General features: G+C 39.0%; 1 protein-coding gene across 4 annotated transcripts in view; it reads left to right on the forward strand.

Annotated features, from left to right (window-relative positions):
* Positions 1-556: 556 nt before the first annotated feature.
* The window catches only part of LOC133633849 (axin-1-like), a 47,612-nt gene continuing 20,766 nt past the window's right edge, over positions 557-27,402 (forward strand). Inside the window, exons 1-4 of one of the 4 annotated variants that reach the window (XM_062026591.1) lie at positions 557-847; positions 9,075-9,198; positions 13,682-13,802; positions 22,648-23,341. In XM_062026591.1, the coding sequence (XP_061882575.1) occupies positions 22,718-23,341 (624 nt within the window). In that variant the 5' untranslated portion in view covers positions 557-847; positions 9,075-9,198; positions 13,682-13,802; positions 22,648-22,717. Of the gene's footprint in view, positions 848-9,074; positions 9,199-13,681; positions 13,803-19,033; positions 19,218-22,647; positions 23,342-27,402 lie in introns of those variants that run through there. The other 3 variants (XM_062026592.1, XM_062026593.1, XM_062026590.1) reach the window with 3 other exon arrangements.

Raw genomic sequence — 27,402 nt, forward strand, 5'->3', positions numbered from 1 at the left:
TTTCCTTCTTCTTTGTCGTTTTGATGGAGGCTCTCGTCGGATTGTCCCGCTGACGTCACCAGCAGCTGCTGTAGAGGACTGCGGCCAGGGTGACGGTGCAACATGTGCATTATTGCACGGGAGGGGGCTCCTGAGGAGGACAGCGTGGCCCCTAACAGGATTTGGGAGCGGTACCCACCAGCTGGAGGCGGGCATGCGGGGAGGGGTGACCGACGGCCGGGGGAGGAGTGAGTGATCACTTTAGGGCGGGGTTTAAAGTTGCGCTGGCTTTCAGAATGCATCATCAAACGCCGGCGACTCAGCAGGGGGCCTTGGGGTGCGCCCGTCTGAAGAGGGTGGCGCCGTATGTTAGTACGTGTCCATCTGCGGGCGGAGGATAACCAGCGGATGTGGCGAGTAAGGGAGGCTTGACTTGGTGGGTTGTGTTGAGGGGGTAGGGGGGGGGGGCTCCTTATGCTCCATATTTCCGCCCCCTTTCAAACGCAGGCATCCTCAGTGGTCCAGCCCAGAGGTCCTTTGATGCTCCTCGACACCGCTGCGTGATGATGTCATACGGCGAGAGAGCCCGGGGAGGCGAGGGAGGCATGATCAAAGCCGAGAAAGGGGAGGGATGGTAGATGGGGAGGAGAGGATATCCAAGACAACAACGGGACAAAGATGGCGCCTGTGACGGGACGTCCGCCCGCGTACCAAAACGTCCGGATCGCCCGGCGGTGGCCAGGGCGCTCGACGGTCCCCATTCATCCACCCTCCCCCCCTTTGTCCCTGCAGGATGACCGCCGACATGACACGCCGGAACCACCAGGCCTACCGCCGCCGCCACCGCCATCGCCGCCAGGCTAGCACGGTAAGCCTCTCCTCTTCTACCGTCGCGTGGAACCATCAAACAACCACTTCCAAGCGTCCCCGTCTTTCTAATAACACATTTTCTCTCCTTTTCTTTTGCCAATCTCTTTCATGCGGCTCTTTGGCCGCTAATATCGGCCTCTCTGTGCCATCAAAGGCAGCACATCAATTGCCTTGACTCCCAAGTGTATGTGTGAGGGCGAAGGAGAGGAAGGGGGGGGGATAAGAAAAAAACCCAGATCAACGCCATGTTATCAAAGATCAAGGCTCGCTTTCATGCCCGGCCTCGCTCGGGTTCTGCTTTCCGTCATATCCCGTCCAGAGGCGGCGCGGTGCGGCGCTCCTTGCCATCCCGCGCCGTCCCTGGACGAAAACCTCCAGAATTAGCTCGGACACCTTTGTCTGGTTTCGTTTCTTTTCTGATTTTCCCCTGGAATATTTCCCGTGCAGGCCCCGCCGGGCCCGATGATGACAATACGTGAAACAATATTTGAATAAGCAGCAGGAGGGCGGCCGGCTAATCCAGTGTGGCTAATCCAGCATTGGTGCCGGCCATATTGGTGGCTGCGGTATTCAGCGGCGTCACAATGCACATCAGCGGGACGCCATAGCAGATATACTGACACTCTCAGTGGTGGTCCGCGCTGGGAACGGCCCAGCGGACGGACGCCACGACAGCGGAGAAATAGACGGGCGGATCGTCGTCGGAATCGTCGTAGGATTCCCGGGGATCGACTCGTGTGTTTCTAGTCAAGCCTTCCACCGACTAAATGTCAACGTCGACAATTGGGCACATCCTCCCGGTCTTTTGTGGAGGCTAAAGCAAAGCAAATACTGAAGGAGCCAGAGGTCCGCTGCTCTTTTAAGCACCATATAATGAAGATTTTACTCTAAATGGCTCTTTGTGCCGGGGAGGGCCCCAAAGAGATAAGCCTGCTTCTGACAGGCCTCCGTACGGACGGCCCAAATCTGCAGTGGCAGCTGGAACAAAGGAGCCCCCCACCCCAACGCCGCAGCCATCTCCGCACTTTTCGGGCTGCCTGACTCAATTCCAGGATTCCGACGTCTGTCTTCATCGGGACGTGTCGCTTGTGCTCTCGCTTAATTCACGGGGGTTGAAAAACACCAACAAACTAGTTCGAAGGCGACACCTTTATGAGTCCAGTTCTTCTCAAATAGTGGCGCCGCGCGATACCGCGTGGTAAACATGCTTTATCAGTATCATACATCGAAAAGCTGTGCACTGCAAAAACTTGCTCATTGTAGCCATTAATCTGGACTTCCTCATTTGGATTTAAAAAAAAATCAACAAACAGTTTTATTCATTTTTGTTCTGTTGGTTAAAGTGTTTTATATATTGTGCTCCTGAATTAATCATTTTGAATTTGTTATTATTTATTGAGTTTTTACAAATTATTTTTTCAGTCAAAAATGAGTCCAAAAATGTTAATAGTTAAAATAAGGATTTTTTTTTTGGTAATTTCAGGTAAATTGATGCACTTTAAACATTTTATTATTATTATTAAAATAATAATAATAATAATACAGTTATTAATTGTTGTAAGTTGATTTATATTTCTCTCGTCTTTTATTATTTTCTTTAATGTTAATAAAGGATACAATGTGATGCAGAGGTGTACTCATAACAATTTTGCAGACACATGATACTATTTATAGTCGCGGCAAACAGTGGGGGTGGGGCACAAAATGTTTTCTTCTTTCTGGAAGTGGGGTGGGGGGTAACAGAAACTAATTGAGAAGCATTGGCTTAGTCCGTGATTAGATATTAAAGCAGCGGAAACCGCTTAAGTCGGCTGTTTTTAGTCTTCATGTGAAGAGACTCGCCTCCCAGGCACCCGCAGTCATCGTCATGTGCACTTGTTAAATCATTGATAAGTTCAAGTTAAAGTACCAATGATTGTCACACACACACTAGGTGTGGCAAAATTATTCTCTGCATTTGACCCATCACCCTTGATCACCCCCTGGGAGGTGAGGGGAGCAGTGGGCAGCAGCGGTGGCCACGCCCGGGAATCATTTTTGGTGATTTAACCCCCAATTCCAACCCTTGATGCTGAGTGCCAAGCAGGGAGGTAATGGGTCCCATTTTTATAGTCTTTGGTATGGCTCGGCCGGGGTTGGAACTCACAACCTACCGATCTCACATTGTAACACTTCAGGGTTTAGAGTGCTTCCAATTAGAGATTGGCGACAGGGCCTAAAATATATATTGCGATATACATTGCAGCCACCTGCGATAACGATGTATCATTTGGCATACAGTGCAGCTGTGCTTCATTTTTGCCACATTTTGTTATGTTACAGCCTTATTCCAAAATGGAATACGTTTAAATTTTGTCCTAAGAATTATACACTCAATAACCCATGATGACAATGTGAAAAAGTTTATTTATTTATTTTTTCCAATTTAAAAAAATAAAAAATAAAAAATCACATATACATAAGGACATTAACGTAATTGTCCTGAAGCCATTCCTTTGTTGTCCTGCTGAAAGATGAACTGTCGCCCCAGTCTCAGTTCAAGTGCGCTCTGGAGCAAGTTTTCATCCAGGATGTCTCCGTATATTGCTGCATTCATCTTTCCCTCTGTCCCGACTAGTCTCCCAGTTCCGAAAAACCATCTCCACAGCATGATGCTGCCACCACCATGCTTCACTGTAGGGGTGGTATTGGCCTGGTTTCCTCCAAACATGACGCCTGGCATTGACGCTAAAGACTTCAAACCTTGTCTCATCAGACAAGAGAATTTAGCTTCTCATTGTCTGAGAGTCTTCCAGATGCATTTTGGCCAACTTTGTCTCTCTGGAAGGTTCTCTTCTCTCCACAGGGGAATGCTGTAGCTCTGACAGAGTGACCATCGGGTTTTGGGTCACGTCCTTGACTAGGGCCCTTCTTCCCCGATCGCTCAGTTTACTAGGAAGAATCCTGGCTATTCCAAACATCTTCCATTTACGGATGATGGAGGCCATTGTGCTCATTGGGACCTTCAAGGCAGCAGATATTTTTCTGTACCCATCCTCAGGTGTGTACCTCGAGACATCCTGTCTCAGAGGCCTACAGACAATTCCCTGGACTTCCTTCTTGGTTTGTGCTCTGTCATGCACTGTCAAGTGTGGGACCTTACATATAGACAGGTTTTAGCCTTTCCAAATCATGTCCAAACAACTGAATTCATCTCAGGTGAACTCCAGTTAGGCTGTAAGAACATCTGAAGGGATGATTTGTTAAAACAGGATGCACCTGTACTCACTTTTGAGCTTCATGGCAAAGGCTGTGAATACTTATGTGATTTCTTAGTTTTTTATATCTAATACATTTGCAACATTTTCTAAAAATATTTTTTTTACATTGTCATTATGGGGGGGTTTGGTAATGTAATAATTTCCGGACCCGTATAAATGATAATAAAATCATTACGAAAGCTGATATGCAGTAACATCGTGGTAATATTTTCTTAAAACTGTTAAACTACTTGTTAATTTACTCTTAATGCTTTATGTTTTCATGTGGTTCTATCTACACTTTAGTTAAAATCTAATAAGCAGATATTCTTCTGTTGTTTGGATATTTGACATAAGTTTTGTGCGATACTACAAATGTAGGTATCGATCCAATACCAAGTAGTTACAGGGACAGTCTTGATCATACCAGTACTGATACTGACAAGTTCATTAAATTATTACATTTTTTAACACAGTTATAATCAGACAAAAAAATTATTATTTCATGATTATAAACAATTTTAGTAAAAAAATATCTATCTATAGTAGTATCGACCATATGCTGATACTATACTCGCTATCGTTACTGTCGATTTTTATATCGATCCACCCACCCACCATCCATCCACCTAGTTCAAGATCTCTAGCTCAGTAATTAGCATATCTGTCACTGTTACTTTGCTGAGTAACTAATTACGCTCACAATGAGATAACTGAGTTACTAACTCAGTTACTTTTTGGGAGAAGTAATTTGTAACTGTAACTAATTACATTTAAAGGCCTACTGAAATGAATTATTTTTATTTAAACGGGGAGAGCAGATCCATTCTATGTGTCATACTTGATCATTTTGCGATATTGCCATATTTTTGCTGAAAGGATTTAGTAGAGAACATTGACAATAAAGTTTTGGTCGCTGATAAAAAAACCCTTGCCTGTACCAGAAGTAGCGTGACGTCACAGGTTGAAGGGCTCCTCACATTTCCCCATTGTTTACACCAGCAGCGAGAGCGATTCGGACCGAGAAAGCGACGATTACCCCATTAATTTGAGCGAGGATGAAAGATTCGTGGATGAGGAACGTCAGAGTGAAGGACTAGATTGCAGTGCAGGACGTATCTTTTTTCGCTCTGACCTTAACTTAGGTACAAGGGTTCATTGGATTCCACACTCTCTCCTTTTTCTATTGTGGATCACGGATTTGTATTTTAAACCACCTCGGATACTATATCCTCTTGAAAATGAGAGTCGAGAACGCGAAATGGACATTCACAGTGACTTTTATCTCCACGACAATACATCGGCGAAGCACTTTAGCCATGGAGCTAACGTGATAGCATCGGGCTTAACTGCATATAGAAACAAAAGAAATGAACCCCTGACTGGAAGGATGGACAGAAAATCAACAATACTATTAAACCATGGACCTGTAACCACACGGTTAATGCTTTCCAGCCTGGCGAAGCTTAACAATGCTGTTGCTAACGACGCCATTGAAGCTAACTTAGTTACGGGACCTCACAGAGCTGTGCTAAAAACATTAGCTATCCACCTACGCCAGCCAGCCCTCATCTGCTCATCAACACCCGTGCTCACCTGCGTTCCAGCGATCGACGGAGCGACGAAGGACTTCACCCGATCATCGATGCGGTCGGCGGCTAGCGTCGGATAGCGTCGGATAGCGCCTCTGCTATCCATCTCAAAGTCCTCCTGGTTGTGTTGCTGCAGCCAGCCGCTAATACACTGATCCCACCTACAGCTTTCTTCTTTGCAGTCTTCATTGTTCATTAAACAAATTGCAAAAGATTCACCAACACAGATGTCCAGAATACTGTGGAATTTTGCGATGAAAACAGAGCTTTTTGTATTGGATACAATGGTGTCCGAATACTTCGGTTTCAACGATTGACGTCACGCACATACGTCATCATACATAGACGTTTTCAACCGGAAGTTTCGCGGGAAATCTAAAATTGCACTTTATAAGTTAACCCGGCCGTATTGGCATGTGTTGCAATGTTAAGATTTCATCATTGATATATAAACTATCAGACTGCGTGGTCGGTAGTAGTGGCTTTCAGTAGGCCTTTAATAACTAATATTACCAAAAAAAACATAAACAAGTGGAATAAAAGAGCAAACAGGTGTAATGTAATTAGAAAATGTTGCACTATTGACTCTAATAACACAAAGCTGCCATGTAAGAAGGTTTTACTTTAAAACTGTCATTGCTATAAAAAAAAAAAGTATAAAAACCTGTTATCGACGGATAGCTCTGAACGTGATCTCGAGATTTCAGCGCTGAATGTGAAAATTATATACTGTATTTTGGGAAAGGGACAAGCGGTAGAAAATGGAATGATGGATATATGACTTATTTTTAACATGTTTACAAGTGGGAGCCTTTTCGATCCCCGAGACCTTTAGTCTGATTTTTTTTCTAAAATAATCAACCAAAAGCAATGTTGGAATGAAATATTTTTCCATTTAAGGATCGAAATACTTCACGACAAACATTACACTTTGGACATTTTTCGGGGGAAATGTTGCATGTTTTGTGTTTTTTTCTATTAATATATTAATAATAATAATGAATGGATGGATGGATAATAAATAACAGTAATAATAATGATATGGTGGTTTTATTTTTAAGATAGGGACAGTGCACAATAATGAACATCGATATTTATATAATTTTGTAAACATGCCAGATTATAGCAATGCTGCTCATTTGCAACCGTAGTTCCTAATTGATCATTAAAAAAGATTTTAAAAATTTAAAAAGACAGCAAATAAATAGATAAATACAAATACAGAGGTTATTGATAAAAAGGGCAAAAAACATAAAAGTAATTGAACATCCGAAGTTGATCTGTTTAAGCACTGATAGTACAAAACCCAAAACCTGTGAAGTTGGCACGTTGTGTAAATTGTAAATAAAAACAGAATACAATGATTTGCAAATCCCTTTCAACTTATATTCAATTGAATAGACTGCAAAGAAAATATATTTAATGTTCAAACTGAGAAACTTAATTAACTTAGAATTTAATGGCAGCAACACATTGCAAAAAAGTTGGCAGGGGGGCATTTTACCACTGTGTTACATGGCCTTTCCTTTTAACAACACTCAGTAAATGTACTTTTCAGCATTAATGGTGCCTTCACAGATGTGTAAGTTACCCATATCTTGGGCACTAATACACCCCCATACCATCACAGATGCTGGCTTTTCAACTTTGCGCCTATAACAGTACGGATGATTCTCTTCCTCTTTGGTCCGGAGGACACAACGTCCACGGTTTGCAAAAACAATTTGAAATGTGGACTCGTCAGACCGCAGAACACTTTTCCACTTTGCATCAGTCCATCTTAGATGGGCTCGGGCCCAGCAAAGCCGGTTGTGTTTCTGGGTGTTGTTGATAAATGGCTTTAGCTTTGCATAGTAGAGTTTTAACTTGCACTTACAGATGTAGCGACCAACTGTAGTTGCTGACAGTGGTTTTCTGAAGTGTTTATGAGCCCATGTGGTGATATCCTTTACACACGATGTCGCTTTTTGATGCAGTACTACCTGAGGGATCAAAGGTCACGGGCCTTGCCGCTTACGTGCATTGATTTCTCCAGATTGTCTGAACCTTTTGAAGATATTACTGACTGTAGATGGTGAAATCCCTAAGTTCCATGCAATAGATGGTTGAGAAATGTTGTTCTTAAACTTTTGGACAATTTGCTCACGCATTTGTTCACAAAGTGGTGACCCTCACCCCATCCTTGTTTGTGAATGACTGAGCATTTCATGGAAGCTGATTTTATACCCAATCATGGCACCCACCTGTTCCCAATTAGCCCGCTCACCTGTGGGATGTTACAAATAAGTGTTTGATGAGCATTCCTCAACTTTCTCAGTCTGTTTTGCCACTTGTGCCAGCTTTTTTGAAACATGTTGCAGGCATCAAATCCCAAATGAGCTAATATTTGCAAAAAATAACTAAGTTTTCCTTAGTTAGTTCAATTGAATATAGGTTGAAAAGGATTTGCAAATCATTGTATTCTGTTTTTATTTACCATTTACACAACGTGCCAACTTCACTGGTTTTGGGTTTTGTAAAAAAAACAAAAAACAAATATGAATTTTAACATTTTAATGACTGGGTCCGTTTTGTGTCCCCGGTACCTGTAACGTTCACCAAAACTGAGGGAAGCATAAGGTGTATTGGTTTTGAAAATGATAAGCATCCAAATGGCCCCCGCATGCGTTCATTTTTCAGTGTGCGGCCCACATAGGGAAAAGTTTGGATACCCCTGGACTAGACAATATCGAAAGACGAGAATGGTCCGTTACAGGGCCAAGCTGTGGCCATTGTATAAAACCTTTATTCGGGAGAAAGTTGAAGTCGCATTTTAACATTCCTACCTGTCATACAGGTGTAAAAAGAAGCCAAGTGACCTAGTTGTCACCGCCCCTTGTGCCGCAATAAAAAAGAGACAAAGTGGCGTTACAACATCATGGCCATTCAAATGGGAGGTTCCACTTCATTGTATGTATATATGGATGTATGGATGGTTGCCAGGTGTGTTCATGCCCCCTCGTGCGATGACCTTTCTTCAGCTGAGAGCTCAGACATCTACAGAACACACACACACACACACACACACACGGAGGAGGCTCATTATAGATTCATAAGTAGCAACATGCCCTCAACCCTTCCTCACCAAGACATCATAAAGGTCAAGTTCACCCTCCTCAGTATTCTGCCTTTGTCTTCTCTTCCCTCTCTCCTCCTTGTCTCCAGGGGCAACTGCAGCAAACAATAACAACACCAGCAACAGCCTGTTGCAGCCTGTGCGTGTGTGTGTGTGCGCGCGTGTGTGTGTGTGCGTGTGTGTGTGTGTAACCTCTGCCATCATTATGCGTAATATGTAAATGGAAATATTCATGTGCCTGATGAGTAACCTAATGCAATGTTGTTTTCCATATTCTAGGCTATGCTTGGACCAGATGGAGCAGCCGTCGGTCCAGGACTGGACCAGGACTCGGACTGGTGTGTGGACCTCACCTGAGCCACCGCCGCACTCTGCCTCCTCCACATACCAACAGGGAGGCATGGTGAGCGATTTGGTATTTTGATGGTTCCGTATTATAGTGGGTTTTATCCATTTTAAATAAGTCCCAGAGGTGCCACAACAGTGTATTGGAAAGGTGTTGTTTAAAAGTGGGAACTACTGGGAACTCGTGTGTGTGCGTGTGTGTATGTGTGTGTGTGTGTGTGTGTGTGGCTTTAATGCTAATGAGCTGAATGTGTGTGTTATTGTGCGCTATTGTGCACTTTCACACTGCAACTCTTCTTCAATGTAATAGATGTCATATATCACATACAACAGAACAATAAGGAGTTGGACAAAGGTTAGCAACACTAGCATAGCTATGTGATGCTAAAGTGCTGACATTACACTCACATTTTAACAGCAATGATAATGCTACCCTAAATACGCCATATGTCAAATACAACATTGTAACATTAAGGAATTGGACAGGCGCACACAAACATTAGCAACACTGGCATGGATATATGATGCTAAAGTGCTAACATTACACTCACATTTTATCAGCAATGATAATACTACCCTAAATACTCCATGAATCAAATACAACATTGTAACATTAAGGAATAGGACAGGCGCACACAAACATTAGCAACACTAGCATAGATATGTGATGGTAAAGTGCTAACATTACACTCACATTTTAACAGCAATGCTAATACTACCCTAAATACGCCATATATCAAATACAACAACGTCACATTAAGGAGTAGGACAGGAGCACACAAACGTTAGCAACACTAGCATAGATATGTGATGGTAAAGTGCTAACATTACACTTACTTTTTAACAGCAATGATAATAATAATACCCTAGATGCGGCATATACGACATACAACAATGTAACATTAAGGAGTAGGACAGGAGCACACAAATGTTAGCAACGCTAGCATAGATATGTGGTGCTAAAGTGCTATCATTACACTCACATTTTAACAGCAATGATAATAATAATACCCTAGATGCGGCATATACGACATACAACAATGTAACATTAAGGAGTAGGACAGGAGTACACAATTGTTAGCAACACTAGCATAGATATGTGATGCTAAAGTGCTAACATTACACTCCCATTTTAACAGCAATGATGACACCCTAAATACGCTATCTATCAAATACAACAACGTAACATTAAGGAGTAGGACAGGAGCATGCAAACATTAGAAACACTAGCATAGATATGTGATGCTAAAGTGCTAACATTACACTCACATTTTAACAGTAATGATTATAATAATACCCTAGAAGCGGCATATACGACATACAACAACGTAACATTAAGGAGTAGGACAGGAGCATGCAAACATTAGGAACACTAGCATAGATATGTGATGCTAAAGTGCCAACATTACACTCACATTTTACCAGCAATGATAATAATAATACCCTAGATGCGGCATATACGACATACAACAATGTAACATTAAGGAGTAGGATAGGAGTACACAAATGTTAGCAACACTAGCATAGCTAAGTGATGCTAAAGTGCTAACATTACACTCACATTTTAACAGCAATGATAATAATAATACCCTAGATGCTGCATATACGACATACAACAATGTAACATTAAGGAGTAGGATAGGAGTACACAAATGTTAGCAACACTAGCATAAATATGTGATGGTAAAGTGCCAACATTACACTCACATTTTAACAGCAATGATAATACTACCCTAAATACGCCATATATCAAATACAACATTTTAACATTAAGGAGTAAGACAGGAGCACACAAACATTAGCAACACTAGCATAGATATGTGATGCTAAAGTGCTAACATTACACTCCCATTTTAACAGCAATGATAACACCCTAAATGCGCCATATATCAAATACAACAACGTAACATTTAGGAGTAAGACAGGAGCACACAAACGTTAGCAACACTAGCATAGGTATGTGATGGTAAAGTGCCAACATTACACTCACATTTTAACAGCAATGATAATACTACCCTAAATGCGCCATATATCAGATACAACAACTTCACATTAAAAAATAGGACAGGAGCACACAAACGTTAGCAACACTAGCATAGACATGTGATGGTAAAGTGCTAACATTACACTCACATTTTAACAGCAAAGCTAATACTACCCTAAATACGCCATATATCAAATGCAACAACGTCACATTAAGGAGTAGGACAGGAGCACACAAACGTTAGCAACACTAGCATAGATATGTGATGCTAAAGTGCTAACATTACACTCACATTTTATCAGCAATGATAATACTACCCTAAATACGCCATATATCAAATACAACAACGTCACATTAAGGAGTAGGACAGGAGCACACAAACGTTAGCAACACTAGCATAGATATGTGATGCTAAAGTGCTAACATTATACTCACATTTTAACAGCTATGATGATGATAATACAGTAGATGCCATATATCACATACATATAACATGAAGAAGTAGGACAAAGAAGGCAAATGTGAGCAATGCTAGTGTAGCTATGTGAGCTACATGCTAACAATAAACCCACATTTTAAAAATCAATGATAATACAATACTATAGATGTCATATATCACATACAACAACGTAACATTAAGGGATGGGACAGGAGGAAACAAATGTTAGCAACATTACCATAGCTATGTAAGTTACATGCTAACATTATGCTCACATTTGAGGAGCAATGACAATAATAATTCAATAGATGTCATACATTATCACATACAACAACGTAACATTAAGGAGTGGAACAAGAGGTCACAAACGTTAACAACAATAGCATTGCTATGTGAGCTACATGCTAACATTAGACTCACATTTTAAGAGCAATGTTAATTATAATACAATCAATGACATACATCACATACAACACCGTAATATTTACGAGTAGGACTACACAAAAGTTAATATTACTGGCAAAGCCATGTAAGCTACAAGCTAACATCATACTCGCATTTATACAGAAAGTATACCAAAAATATAATAAATGCCTTATATCACATACAACAACGTAACATAGAGGAGTAGGACAGGAGCACACAAACGTTAGCAACACTGGCATAGCTATGTGATGCTAAATCGCTAACATTACACTCACATTTTAAAAGCAAGGATGTAATAATACAACAGATGTCATGTATAACATACAACAACGTCACGTTATGGGTGGGACAGGAGCACACAAACATTAGCAACACTGGCATAGCTATGTGATGCTAAATTGCTAACATTGCACTCACATTTTAAAAGCAAGGATATAATAATATAACAGATGTCATATATAACATACAACAACGTCACATTATGGGGTGGGACAGGAGGACACAAACGTTAAACACTAGCATAGCAGTGTTAGCTAAATGTTTACATTATACTCACATTGGAGAAGCAATGATAATAATAATACACAAAATGCCATACATCACATACAATTTGATTGAAACTTTTATTAGTAGATTGCACAGTACAGTACATATTCCGTACAATTGACCACTAAATGGTAACACCCGAATAAGTTTTTCAACTTGTTTAAGTCGGGGCCCACGTTAATCAGTTCATGGTACAAATATATACTATCAGCATAATACAGTCATCACACAAGTTCATCATCAGAGTATATACATTGAATTATTTACATTGTTTACAATCCGGGGGGTGGGATGTGGAGGGGGTTGGGGCGGGGGGGGGGGGGGGGGTTAGGTTTGGTTTATATCAGCACTTCAGTCATCAACAATAATATCATCTGAGAAATGGACATTGAAACAGTGTAGGTCTGACTTGGTAGGATATGTACAGCGAGCAGTGAACATAGAGAGATCAGAAAGCATAAGAACAAGTATATACATTTGATTATTTACAATCCGGGGAGGTGGGATGTGGTGGGGGGAGGGTGTTAGTCTAGGGTTGTAGTTGACTGGAGGTGTTCTTTTAGTGCGGTTTTGAAGGAGGATAGAGATGCACTTTCTTTTACACCTGTTGGGAGTGCATTCCATATTGATGTGGCATAGAAGGAGAATGAGTTAAGACCTTTGTTAGATCGGAATCTGGGTTTAACGTGGTTAGTGGAGCTCCCCCTGGTGTTGTGGTTATGGCGGTCATTTACGTTATGGAAGTAGTTTGACATGTACTTCGGTATCAGGGAGGTGTAGCGGATTTTATAGACTAGGAACTTTTTTCATTCAAGATGTCATGAAAAGCCTCAGCGAGAGATTGGGCACCTTTTGTACTATTAATGAAGGTTTTTTTGAAGGCCATTGTTTGACTTCGAAACAGATGATTTTGATTCGTATAATTTCTGTGAGAAACATAGTTAAAATAAATAAGTTTCAATCAGCACAATGAATAGAGTATCTGCAAAGCAGGTAACATGCATTTTATTCTAATCTCACACTCGCTCTCCTCGCCACACACACACTCTCTCTCTCTCTCTCTCTCTCTCTCTCTCTCTCTCTCTCTCTCTCTCTCTCTCTCTCTCTTTCTCTCTCTCTCTTTTTTTTTTTTGCTTACCGGTGAAGGCTGGGTGCTCCCGACTGACTGACAGCCGGCTGGAGGAGGAGGGTCACAGGCGGGACGCTCGGGCGCTGCTGCTGGTGAAGTGGACATGTGAACCACTTGACTGCAGGTTAGACACCTGAGGTAAGACTATTATCTTGCTGGATTTATTTTCATCAGAATGTATTTTTCCTTCGCTCAGCAGGCGCGCATTTAGTCCGTGTCACCGATCCTTTCTCTGTGCACTTCCAAAAAGTACTAGCAGATTGGTGAGAAGTACTCATTTATTATATCAATGCAGTGTTTTCACATCATTATCAAGCTGTCAACGGTGTAATGACCAGCATCCACCAACAGGGGCGCCATTAGGGCGTAACTTTGCTACGGGAACATAGAAATGCAACACACAGACAAAAACATTTGTATTCTTTTTAAACTAAACACAGTTTCCCTCATGATTATACATCATTTTAGGTATTGATTGCATAAGGTTTTTACGTGACAGTGACTTTTCCTGACTCGTATTAGTTATTCAAAGGAAACACTTAATTAAAACAAGTAATTTATTGTAAAATCACATTAATAATCATTGTTTTGAAAATGATGTTCAAACCTTGTTGGAATTATTTAAATGATTAGATAGTTGAAATACATTTAAAAATATGAATTCCATCCATCCATCCATCCATCCATCTTCTACCGCTTGTCCCTTTCTGGGTCGCGGTGGGTATGAATTCTATACGGTTAAATAATGATAAATAAGTATTTGTTTAAAATATATTTAATCTTACCAACCATTCAAAAATGCAATTTTTAAATGTATTTCTATTCAAAGATTTACATATTAATGTTATCAGACCAATAAAAACGTTAGAAATTACACTAAATTTTGTTTTTATTTTCTATCCTACAGAATTGTATCTTTTACTACAAATGTTACTCAAACCTATTGATAGAATTGTTTTATTATTATTATTGTTGTTGTTATTATTATTTATTTACTGCTCAATTGATCCACAAACTGTAATAATGATAAAATATTTAAAAACTTCCTGTTTTTAAAATTAAGCTAAAGCTACGTCAGAAACATTTAATGAATTATTTGTTTATTTAATTTTAAATATACATATGAATTATATACTGTACATTTTAATGATGATAAAAAAATATTTGTTTAAAATGTATTTAAATTTTACTAACCATTCAAAATGTATTTTTTCAAACATATTTATATTCAAGGATTTACATGTTTTCATACCAATAAAAATGGTAAAATTACATCCAATTTAGTGTAGATTTATTTTGATCTACAAACTGTACATTAATAATAATAACATGTTCAAAACTTCCTTTTTTGAAAATTGTATTTAAACTATTTTAGAATTATTTAATGAATTATTTAATTTCAATTAATACATTTTTTTAAATTTCATACATTTTAATATTGATAAATTAGTATGTGTTTAAAATGTATTCAAATCTTACCAATCATTCAAAAATCAATTTTTTTAAACTTATTTCTAATCCAGGATTTACATATTCATGTTTTCCGACCAATATAATAATATTTTCTATCTTACAGAATTGTACATTTTACTACAAACCTATTGATAGAATCTGTTATTATTACCATTATATTAGTATTGTTGTTATTATTATTTATTTACTGCTCAATTGATCCACAAACTCTACATTAATAATGATAAAATATTTAAAAACTTCCTGTTTGTAAAATTAATTTTAAACTACGTCAGAAACATTTAATGAATTATTTGTATTTAATTTTAAATACATTAAAACATATTAATGTTATACATTTTAATAATGATTTTAAAAAAGTATTTGTTTAAAATGTATTTAAATTTAATGAAAAAAAACAACTTCCTGTTTTGAAAATTATGTTTAAACTATGTTAGAATGATTTAAATTGGGGTTGGATACATTAATCATATTGAAAATATGTATTCTATAAATTATATTAATCATGAATAAATAGTTATTTAAAATATATTTAACTTACATTAACATCTTTATTAGTATTTGTAGTCAAAGATTTAAAAAGTATTATTTAAAAATGACATTTAGATATGTTGTTTGTATACATTTTACTAACCATTCATAATGCATTTTGTCAAACATATTTATATTCAAGGATTTACATATAAATGTCATACCAATAAAAATGGTAAAGTTACAATCAATGTAGTGTATATTCATTTTGATATATAAACTGTACATTAATAATAAAAAAAAAATTCAAAACTTCCTTTTTTGAAAATGATGCTTAAACTATTTTAGAATTATTTAATTTTAATTAATAAAAAATGTTAATTTCACACATTTTAATATTGATGAATTAGTATTTGTTTAAAATGTATTCAAATCCTACCAACTATTCAAGAATGCATTTTTTAACGTATTTTGATTGAAGGATTTACATATTAATGTTTTCATACCGATAAAACGGTAAAATTACATTGAATTTAGTTTAGATGTATTTTTATTTTTCCTTGACATTTTACTCCAAATGATGATCAAACTTACTGATAGAACATGTTACTATTTTTTTTTTACTGCTTAAATGATCCATAACTCGTACTGTACATTAATAATAGTAGGATTGAGGAAAGAAAAAAACTTCTTGTTTTGAAAATGATGTTAAAACTATGTTAGAATTAGACATGTCCGATAATATCGGACTGCCGATGTCATCGGCCGATAAATGCTTTAAAATGTGATATCGGAAATTATCGGTATCAGTTTCAAAAAGTAAAATGTATGACTTTTTAAAACGCCGCTGTACGGAGTGGTACACGGACGTAGGGAGAAGTACAGAGCAGTTGCGTCTCCCAGTCATACTTGCCAACCCTCCCGATTTTCCCGGGAGACTTCCGAATTTCAGTGCCCCACCCGAAAATCTCCCGGGGCAACCATTCTCCCAAATTTCTCCCGATTTCCACCCAGACGACCATATTGGGGGCATGCCTTAAAGGAACTGCCTTTGCGTGCCGACGCAATATATACGGCTTTTCACACACACAAGTGAATGCAAAGCATACTTGGTCAACAGCCATACAGGTCACACTGAGGGTGACCGTATAAACAACTTTAACACTGTTACAAATATGCGCCACACTGTGAACCAACACCAAACAAGAATGACAAACACATTTCGGGAGAACATCCGCACCGTAACACAACATAAACACAACAGAACAAATACCCAGAACCCCTTGCAGCACTAACTCTTCCGGGACGCTACAATATACACCCCCCGCCACCCCACAACCCCGCCCACCTCAACCTCCTCATACTCTTCAGGGAGAGCATGTCCCAAATTCCAAGCTGCTGTTTTGAGGCATGTTAAAAAAATAATGCACTTTGTGACTTCAATAATAAATATGGCAGTGCCATGTTGGCATTTTTTTCCATAACTTGAGTTTGATTTATTTTGGAAAACCTCGTTACATTGTTTAATGCATCCAGCGGGGCATCACAACAAAATTAGGAATAATAATGTGCTAATTCAACGACTGTATATATCGGTATCGGTTGATATCGGAATCAGTAATTAAGAGTTGGACAATATCGGAATATCGGATATCGGCAAAAAAGCCATTATTGGACAGCTCTAGTTAGAATGATTTAAATAGTAGTTGAATACATTAGGGATAGATGGATACGCCTACTCAGTGGCCTAGTGGTTAGAGCAGGGGTCCCCAAACTTTTTGACTCGGGGGCCGCATTGGGTTAAAACTAGGGATGTCCGATAATATCGGCCTGCCGATATTATCGGCCGATAAATGCGTTAAAATGTAATATTGGAAATTATCGGAATCGTTTTTTTTTATTATCTGTATCGGTTTTTTTTGTTTTTTTTATTTTATTTTTTTTATTAAATCAACATAAAAAACACGAGATACACTTACAATTAGTGCACCAACCCAAAAAACCTCCCTCCCCCCATTTCTTTCTGTTATCAATATTCTGGTTCCTACATTATATATCAATATATATCAATACAGTCTGCATGATTGTGCGTGCTGCTGGTCCACTAATAGTACTAACCTTTAACAGTTAATTTTACTCATTTTCATTAATTACTAGTTTCTATGTAACTGTTTTTATATTGTTTTACTTTCTTTTTTATTCAAGAATTTTTTTTAAATTTAGTTATCTTATTTTATTTTTTTTTTTAAAAAGTACCTTATCTTCACCATACATGGTTGTCCAAAATTAGGCACAATAATGTGTTAATTCCACGACTGCATATATCGGTTGATATCGGTATCGGTAATTAAAGAGTTGGACAATATCGGAATATCGGATATCGGCAAAAAGCCATTATCGGACATCCCTAGTTAAAACAATTTGGCCGGGGGCCGGGCTGTGTATATATATATATATATATATTTGAAATATATATATATATATATATATATATATATATATATATATATATATATATATATATATATATATATATATATATATATATATATATATATATTTGATATATATATATACATATATATATTTGAAATATATATTAGATATATATATATATATATTTGATATATATATACATATATATATTTGAAATATATATTAGATATATATATTATATATATATATATATATATATATATATATATTAGATATATATATAGTGCACTTTCCGCGCACGCGATGATGTCATGTTATCGATTTGAAATAGCATTTTTGACAATATGATTTGCCTGAGCGGCTAGGAGACAGCGTGAGTAGCAAGCGGTACAAATTGGATAAGAAAAGACAGGAAAAATGTTTTTATTTATTTTCTTTAAAATTAAAAAAAAAAAAAATTTATACTTGGGACTTCCCGCGGGCCTGATTTTGGACGCTGGTGGGCCGTATTCGGCCCGCGGGCCGTAGTTTGGGGACCCCTGGGTTAGAGTGTCCGCCCTGAGATCGGTAGGTCGTGAGTTCAAACCCCGGCCGAGTCATACCAAAGACTATACAAATGGGACCCATTACCTCCCTGCTTGGCACTCACCATCAAGGGATGGAATTTGGGGTTAAATCACCAAAGAAATGATTCCCGAGCGCGCCCACCGCTGCTGCTCACTACTCCCCTCACCTCCCAGAGGGTGGAACAAGTGGCTGGGTCAAATGCAGAAGTTAATTTCACCACACCTAGTGTGTGCGTGACAATCATTGGTACTTTAACTTTTTAATCAAATAAATTATATTAATCGTGAATAAATGTGTATTAAAAATGTATTTAACTTACTATTAGTATTTATAGTCAAAGTATTATTAAAACATGGAGATATGTAGCGCGTATACGCCCCCTAACGTTCCATACGTTGCAGTTGTACCCTGCGCGGCGTGCGCGTACGTGCGCGGTCACGCACGCGTATTATTGCTGTGCAGACAGAGAGCCACCATGGCGAGTTAAAAGACGTCTCCTTCACCAATTTAACCCGATCCAGCCTCCCCTATGCGGCCGCTCGGAGTACACACTCGGCGCCTGTGTCCCCAATGCGGCGCAACACGGGGGTCGGCCTCTCAGAGACGGTAGGACGCGGACTTTTTCCGAAAGCCAGAAAGAAACACACACACACACTGTGCTAGCATGCTAGCTCGTTAGCCACGCTAAGCTAAGCTAGCATGCTAGCAGGCTAAAGAGAGTGGAAAACGTGCCCTCTGTCGCTTTCTTCTTCTTTCTTTCATCTCGCTCCAGGCTGGGTTTTGGGGGGAAGTTTAGCGAGTGGCAAAGGAGCACCGGAGCTCCCCGCGCCGGTGGAAAGTACTTTTTGGAGAGTGCGTCCGTGTTTTGGAGGTGTCTTTTGCACGCTCGGGCCGTTTTATGTGGTTGTGGAGTTAGTTTGTGTAGTTGCCCATCCCCCACCTTCCTCTGCAGGCCAACATGAATGAGATGCTCACTTCAAAGCCTTCCTAGGCTAGCTGCCGAGCTTAGCTTGCACACACAACTATTAAACATTTGTAAAAGCCTCCAATGCACGACTCTTCTCCTCCCCGGCTTCTTCTGACACTTTCCAACTCCGAACTCAACAGAAAGGCGATAGTTGAACGCTGCTAACAAAGTTTGACTGCCAATAAAAAGTAAGCAACTGTCACTAGAGATGTTCGATAATGACTTTTTTTGCAGATATTGTCCAACTCTTAATTACCGATTCCGATATCGATATATACAGTCGTGTAATTAGCACATTATTATGCCTAATTTTGTTGTGATGCCCCGCTGGATGCATTAAACAATGTAACAAGGTTTTCCAAAATAAATCAACTCAAGTTATGGGAAAAAATGCCAACATGGCACTGCCATATTTATTACTGAAGTCACAAAGTGCATTATTTTTTTAACATGCCTCAAAACCGCAGCTTGCACAACTATTTAACATTTGCAAAAAGCCTCCAATGCACGACTCTTCTCCTCCCCGGCTTCTTCTGCCACTTTTTTCCACGCTATATTTCCAACTCCGAACTCAACAGAAAGGCGATAGTTGAACGCTGCTAACAAAGTTTGACTGCCAATAAAAAAGTAAGCAACTGTCACTAGAGATGTCCGATAATGGCTTTTTTGACGATATTGTCCAACTCTTAATTACCGATTCCGATATCAACTGATACCGATATATACAGTCGTGGAATTAACACATTATTATGCCTAATTTTGTTGTGATGCCCCGCTGGATGCATTAAACAATGTAACAAGGTTTTCCAAAATAAATCAACTCAAGTTATGGGAAAAAATGCCAACATGGCACTGCCATATTTATTATTGAAGTCACAAAGTGCATTATTTTTTTAACATGCCTCAAAACAGCAGCTTGCACACACAACTATTTAGCATTTGCAAAAAGCCTCCAATGCACGACTCTTCTCCTCCCCTGCTTCTTCTGCCACTTTTTTCCACGCTATCTTTTCAACTCCGAACTCAACAGAAAGGCGAGAGTTGAACGCTGCTAACAAAGTTTGACTGCCAATAAAAAAGTAAGCAACTGTCACTAGAGATGTCCCATAATGGCTTTTTTCCCGATATTGTCCAACTCTTAATTACCGATTCCGATATCAACCGATACCGACATATACAGTCGTGGAATTAACACATTATATTATGCCTAATTTTGTTGTGATGCCCCGCTGGATGCATTAAACAATGTAACAAGGTTTTCCAAAATAAATCAACTCAAGTTATGGGAAAAAATGCCAACATGGCACTGCCATATTTATTATTGAAGTCACAAAGTGCATTATTTTTTTAACATGCCTCAAAACAGCAGCTTGGAATTTTGGAAATGCTCTCCCTGAGAGAGCATGAGGAGGTTGAGGTGGGCGGGGGGTACGTGGTAGCGGGGAATGTATATTGTAGCGTCCCGGAAGAGGGGCGGTATAGCTCAGTTGGTAGAGTGGCCGTGATAGCAACTTGAGGGTTCCAGGTTCGATCCCTGCTTCCGCCATCCTAGTCACTGCCGTTGTGTCCTTGGGCAAGACACTTTACCCACCCATCGTTTGATTAGAAATGTACAAAAGTTAAGGCTTGGCGATATGGCTGAAAACTGCATCGCGATATAGGTGTTTCGTATCGGTCGATGGCGCTAATTATTTGTTTGTCATAATTTATCAAAAATGACTACAACATAAATATATAAAATATAAAAAAGTTTATTTAAAATGTAACTTTCCTCTTATTATTATTCCCTCAGCTATCAAGGCCGAAAGGAAATGTCAACACAAGCATGGAAAACAGTCAATGTAAACAAAATAGTAAAATCACATTGAACACTTGGCAATAAGCTCTTAAAATGATGGTGCAAAAATAAGGAATATGTTAGAAGTGCTTTAAGTGTAAGAAAATAGTGCAAAGTGTGACCATGTAAACAAAGAGAAACTTGAGAAGAACTATTTTCTGCAGGTTTAGTGCCAGGAAGTTACTGTTGTGCTCTAAAGGGACTCCCACTGATTAATGATCACTTCCTGCGTTGTTCGGTTACCAGAGACCAACCAACCTTGATTCACAACTTCTGGTTTCTTCCGACGAAGAAGACAAAAAATTATCAAATATTTTGTTGAAGGCCTGCGATGAGGTGGGAACCTGTCCAGGGTGTACCCCGCCTACCGCCCGAATGCAGCTGAGATAGGCTCCAGCGACCCCGAAAGGGACAAGCGGTAGAAAATGGATGGATGGATGGATTTTGTTGAACGCATGTTTTTATTGATATCGATTACGTGTCAGTTGTGATGTAAATTAATATTGTTTTATCGCCCAGCCTTAACAAAAATCGTTTCGTATAAATGACATTTTTGTAATGGAGCTGGATAGGGCCTCCCAATAAAATTCTACTTCGGGCGCTAGTGTGAACAAAGTTTGCCAGATCATAAAATGTAAGCGGCCGTCAGTTAAACTGTTGTTGTGGTGTTTGTTTGTTTAGTGGACAAAATAGTTTGTTTGAATTTGGCATCACATTTTCCCTTTAGAAGTAATGTAAATACCTGTCCCAGTGTCAAATCTGTTGCCATCATGAAAATAGATTTTTTGTTAACTGTCATAGAAATGTTAGAATAAGTTATTCCAAAACAGGGAATAGAAAAAAAGAGAGCGACAGAGTCTCACTTCAATGGTTGGCATTGCTGCAAGGCTAGTAGCTAGCTAATTAGCTTAAGCTGACAGCTAACTCATGCTAGCATGTGATTAACATTTGTTTGCTTACATTGTGAAATGTAGTCTTCAATAGCTTGTTGACTTGAAGTCCAAGCAGGTTGTTAAACACTAGTTTGAGTCAATGCTAATAAAAAGCATCTGTCACTGTAAACTGCTTGATTGCTTAGCATTGTTTTTAGTTCTCAAATCATTTTCATAATGTTCTCCCAGTGTATTTATCACAGTGTGCTGGTCCAAATAATACACCACAATAATAGACTGACGGCGTCCCTCCATTATTTCCTTTGTGACAGCGACTTCTATTCTTGTCTGCCATCACAGGGAGAATTGTTTGTCTGCAGAATCATTGCTGCAGGAGGACGTCTGACCTCTGCCGTGTGCAACCAGAGACATGAGCGTTGTCAGGGACTTACATGGGATTGGGTTCAGGGGTGGCGGCGGCGGGGTGGTGGCCTCTCTCAGCGGCCCAGCCCATTTCACGGAGGATGCGCCACGGCCGCCGGTCCCCGGCGAGGAGGGCTCTGACGTGGACCCCCCGGTCCAGTCGGCGGTCACCCGTCCAGGCGGCCTATCTCAGACACTTGGCTTCCCCCTGTCGTCGTTATCCGCCAAGATGGGGGATTCCTCAAGCTACACGCCTTCCTCCTCTTCGGCGACCCCCCGTCGCCCCGACCTGGACTTGGGCTACGAACCGGAGGGCTCGGCCTCACCCACTCCGCCTTACCTGAAGTGGGCCGAGTCCCTTCACTCGCTCCTGGACGACCAGGAAGGAATCCAGCTGTTTCGAAACTTCCTGTGCCAGGAAGGCTGCGCGGACCTCCTGGACTTCTGGTTCGCCTGCTCGGGGTTCCGTAAGACCAGCCAGGAGAAGCGGGCCAAGCTGGCCAAGGCCATCTACAGGAAGTACATTGTGGACGGAAGCGGGATCGTCTCCAGGCAGATCAAGCCGGCCACCAAGAGCTTCATCCGAGACTGCGTGGGGAAGCCGCATCCGGACCCCGCCATGTTTGAGCAGGTATGTTTACTTTTACATTGTAGCGCATTCATATCTCATTAGCCATGTGTACATGGTCAAAATTTATTTGATCTGATCCGAATTCGGATTAGAATGTTACTGTGTACGTGGACCCTGGAAAAAAAATGATCCAATTATGGCCTGCATTTTCATGCATCACACCTTAAATCAGAATACTTTATTTTGACATGCGCAGCACATACCGGAAACAGAAGTAGAAGACGAAGAAGCAGTGACTTCTGCTGTAAACAAACATGGCTCTGTGCATTTCTCCTTGTCCGACATTGTCACGTTATTTATTTATACATTTTTCCTTCTGTTCGCTACTTTTTGTTATACCTCTCTTTTTGAAACACAGCTGTTCTGTGCCCTCCATGTTGGTATACAGTATGTGCCTGAGGCTAGCAGTTAGGACTTGGAGTAGCTGTTAGGTCATGAATAAAACAACTTAAGACGTCAACTGGATCCCTTCCTTTTTTGTTACATCGAGACATGACAGTACTCCATACTTTTGTTATTGCTAGTTTCTGTTTGAGAGCAACAAACTCAACAGTATATAACGCAGCTTCTGTACATGTTGAATGGGGGGAGACAGCAGCAAGAGTGAGACTATCAAATTTAGTCCGCCCTGCACTACAGAAGTATAGCTGACATCAAACACATGCGCAGTAAGAATAATTTCCACCCGAACTTCGGAAGAAGTGTTTTCATGCGCTCCAATCGGAATAAACCACCCGTATTGTCGACCTGAATGAAATTGTGATCCGAACGTGTGTGATTGGGTCAGAATATTCCGAATGGCGCGTTTACATGAAGCATCTTTTATTCCGGTTAGGTTTTTAATCAGATTAATTGTGTATATGTGCACATAGCTACTGTTCCAAATTAAGAAACAAGTTCTCCTTTTAGGGTAAATGTCACCAGACATAATCTGTATCAGGGTCAAATTGTCACCATCATAAAACCTTTAGAGCGTAAAAGTAAGTTCATCACTGTAAATGTTTGACATATGTCGTATCAAACGTGATGAAACGATACAGCATTTAGGGGTGTGACTTTTTGGGCGCCTAACGTTTTGATCCGATTCAGATTCCTGGCGTGACGATTCGATTCAGATTTGATTCCCGATTCAACACTATTCTCGTAATGATCATCATCATTCATTTCTTTTTATTCCTTTCATGAAAATTCATATATACAAGCCACGTACAGTTGACCCTTTCATTGTTTTTTGTTTCTTATACATTTCTATGATCAGAAATGAGCAGATGGAAGAATACTATTCTTATATTTATCTGCCCCCTTTTTAAAACAAATTATTTTAGATGACTTTATTTTCCACCAACACCCGAACTGCAACATACTTTTTAATTTTCGTTTAAGCATTTTCACAATTACACGTCCAATCAAAATCAAAAATCAGTTTAATATAATTCCAGTTGTCTCTTTTTGTAATTCTTTAATTTCAAAGATATTCTTGCAACTTTTTAAGTCTTTCTTTAGAGAATTCCATGCTTTCACACCAACAGACAAGCACATTTGTTTCAAATTTGTTCGCACTCCTTGATGTTTAAAATCATACGGCCTTCTGTGATTCTCATCTTCAGACGTGAACACAAATAACTTTTTTAAGTCCTTCGGTAGAACTTTATTTCTAGCTTTGAACATCAATGCAACAGCAATGTGTTATTTGGTTTAATAGTTTTAATGAAACTTTTTCAAAACAGATTACAGGTTAGAAAATATTATTCTGGTTGCATGGAGATGGCCTAAAAAGCATTTTTTTTAAATTCATTCTTATTTCGATTTTTGGAAATTAGGAATGTATTTAGAATCGGAATATATAAGAATCACAATTTGGATATGAATCCATTTTTGGTGCACTCTTAATGAAAATGTCACTTCACGGTTATTGGGACCAAAATTATCAGGGTTATTTTTATTATCGCGGTATTGTTGACTTTCACTGAAATATTTTGACTAAGTTATTTTTTTAAACAACTAAAAAAGGCAGACTGTTATGTTAGAAAAGCCACTATTTTGCATGTTTTGTGTTTCTTTGATAGTGTCTTAGTATTTTATCTGTTTTAAGGGCCAAGCTTTTATTGTATTAAATATTGGTTTGTACTAGGGCTGCAACAACTAATCGATTAAATCGATTAAAATCGATTATTAAAATAGTTGCCGATTCATTTAGTCATCGATTCGTTGGATTTATGCTATGCGCATTTGCAGTTTTTTTTTTTTATATATAATTTTTTTATTTATTTTTTTAAATAAACCTTTATTTATAAACTGCAACATTTACAAACAGCTGAGAAACAATAATCAAAATAAGTATGGTGCCAGTATGCTGTTTTTTTTCAATAAAATACTGGATAGGATAGAATGGAGTTTGTCTCTTTTATCCGATTATTAATCGAATTAATAATCGACAGATTAATCGTTTATCAAATTAATCGTTAGTTGCAGCCCTAGTTTGTACTGTAGCACTTAATTTTATTTAAATAAAAAGTGCGTACCGTATTTTTCGGACTATAAGTCGCAGTTTTTTTTCATAGTTTGCGACTTATACTCAGGTGCGACTTATGTGTGAAATTATTAACACATTACCGTAAAATATCAAATAATATTATTTAGCTCATTCACGTAAGAGACTAGACGTATGAGATTTCATGGGATTTAGTGATTAGGAGTGACAGATTGTTTGGTAAACGTATAGCATGTTCTATATGTTATAGTTATTTGAATGACTCTTACCATAATATATTACGTTAACATACCAGGCACGTTCTCAGTTGGTTATTTATGCGTCATATAACGTACACTTATTCAGCCTGTGGTTCACTATTCTTTATTTTAAATTGCCTTTCAAATGTCTTTTCTTGGTGTTGGGTTTTATCAAATAAGTTTCCCCAAAAAATGCGACTTATACTCCAGTGCAACTTATATATGTTTTTTTCCTTCTTTATTATGCATTTTCGCCCGGTGCGACTTATACCCCGGAGCGACTTATAGTCCGAAAAATACGATAAGAAATGAAATCTGTTATTTATTATTTCTGGGGGACATTGTGGCGTCCTACTCTGTTCAGCGGTCCTTGAACGCACCACAAAAACAACTCGGTCCCGTATTCTCGTAGATCGATCACTCTGTTCTAAGAGAGCACATCTTGTATGTTCAATGTGCACAATTGAAAATGTTAGTTACTCAGACAGTAAAGTGTTTATATAGTTTTTAAATTGTCATATATAGTTTCTTAATGAGGAAAGACGTTGTCTCTTGTTTTCATGTTAGCATTAAAGGTAGCGAGCTGGCGCCTCTCATTCCGTGAGTTTAAGTGCAGTTATCAATTACGGTTTGTCCATTTTAATTTAACATAGTGATGCTAACCTGTGACAGAGTGGATGAGCTTGGTACTCGTCTCAACAGGTCTAATTCACGTCATTATGTTATTGGTTTGCTAGCATTTAAAAGAGTACTGGTTTCATTTGTATCAGATAAATGTATTAATTTAACTGTTGACAGATGTGATGGCAGCTTATCTTCGGAAATGTTTGGCACGGAGCCACCAGGTATTTCCTTGTTTTGTGAGGTTGATGATGTCATCACAGACAACATCCGATCATACCAACTCACGGGGGGTAGTTTTACTACTTAGATTAATCTTAGGTTTGGTTCAGAGAGATATGAGGGTTAGATAGCAACTGTATCTTTGGGTTCCTTTATTTTAACACTATGATGACACGCTATTGTAGGCTAACTGTTTGACGTGAAGAACTGTAAGAAAATCTATGGGTAACAGTGGCACATGCCAGGTGGTATGGGAAGTCATATAAAAGAGTGTGCGGGTGCAATTTTGTTGTGAACAATTCAGACGTGCTGATGCCAAAACACATGCTTTCCTTCCTTGATTTGAGTGAGTAGATTCTTTCCTTTGTACTTTTGATTGGTTTTACACGTGTTTAAGACATGCTTTGTCAATAAACACGCCACACTTCCAACAAACTGAAAGTCTGTCTTCGTATCATTTGGCCTGCGGACACCACGTTACAACATAA

Source organism: Entelurus aequoreus, linkage group LG18 (assembly GCF_033978785.1).
Source record: "Entelurus aequoreus isolate RoL-2023_Sb linkage group LG18, RoL_Eaeq_v1.1, whole genome shotgun sequence".
NCBI classification, from domain to species: Eukaryota; Metazoa; Chordata; class Actinopteri; order Syngnathiformes; family Syngnathidae; genus Entelurus; species Entelurus aequoreus.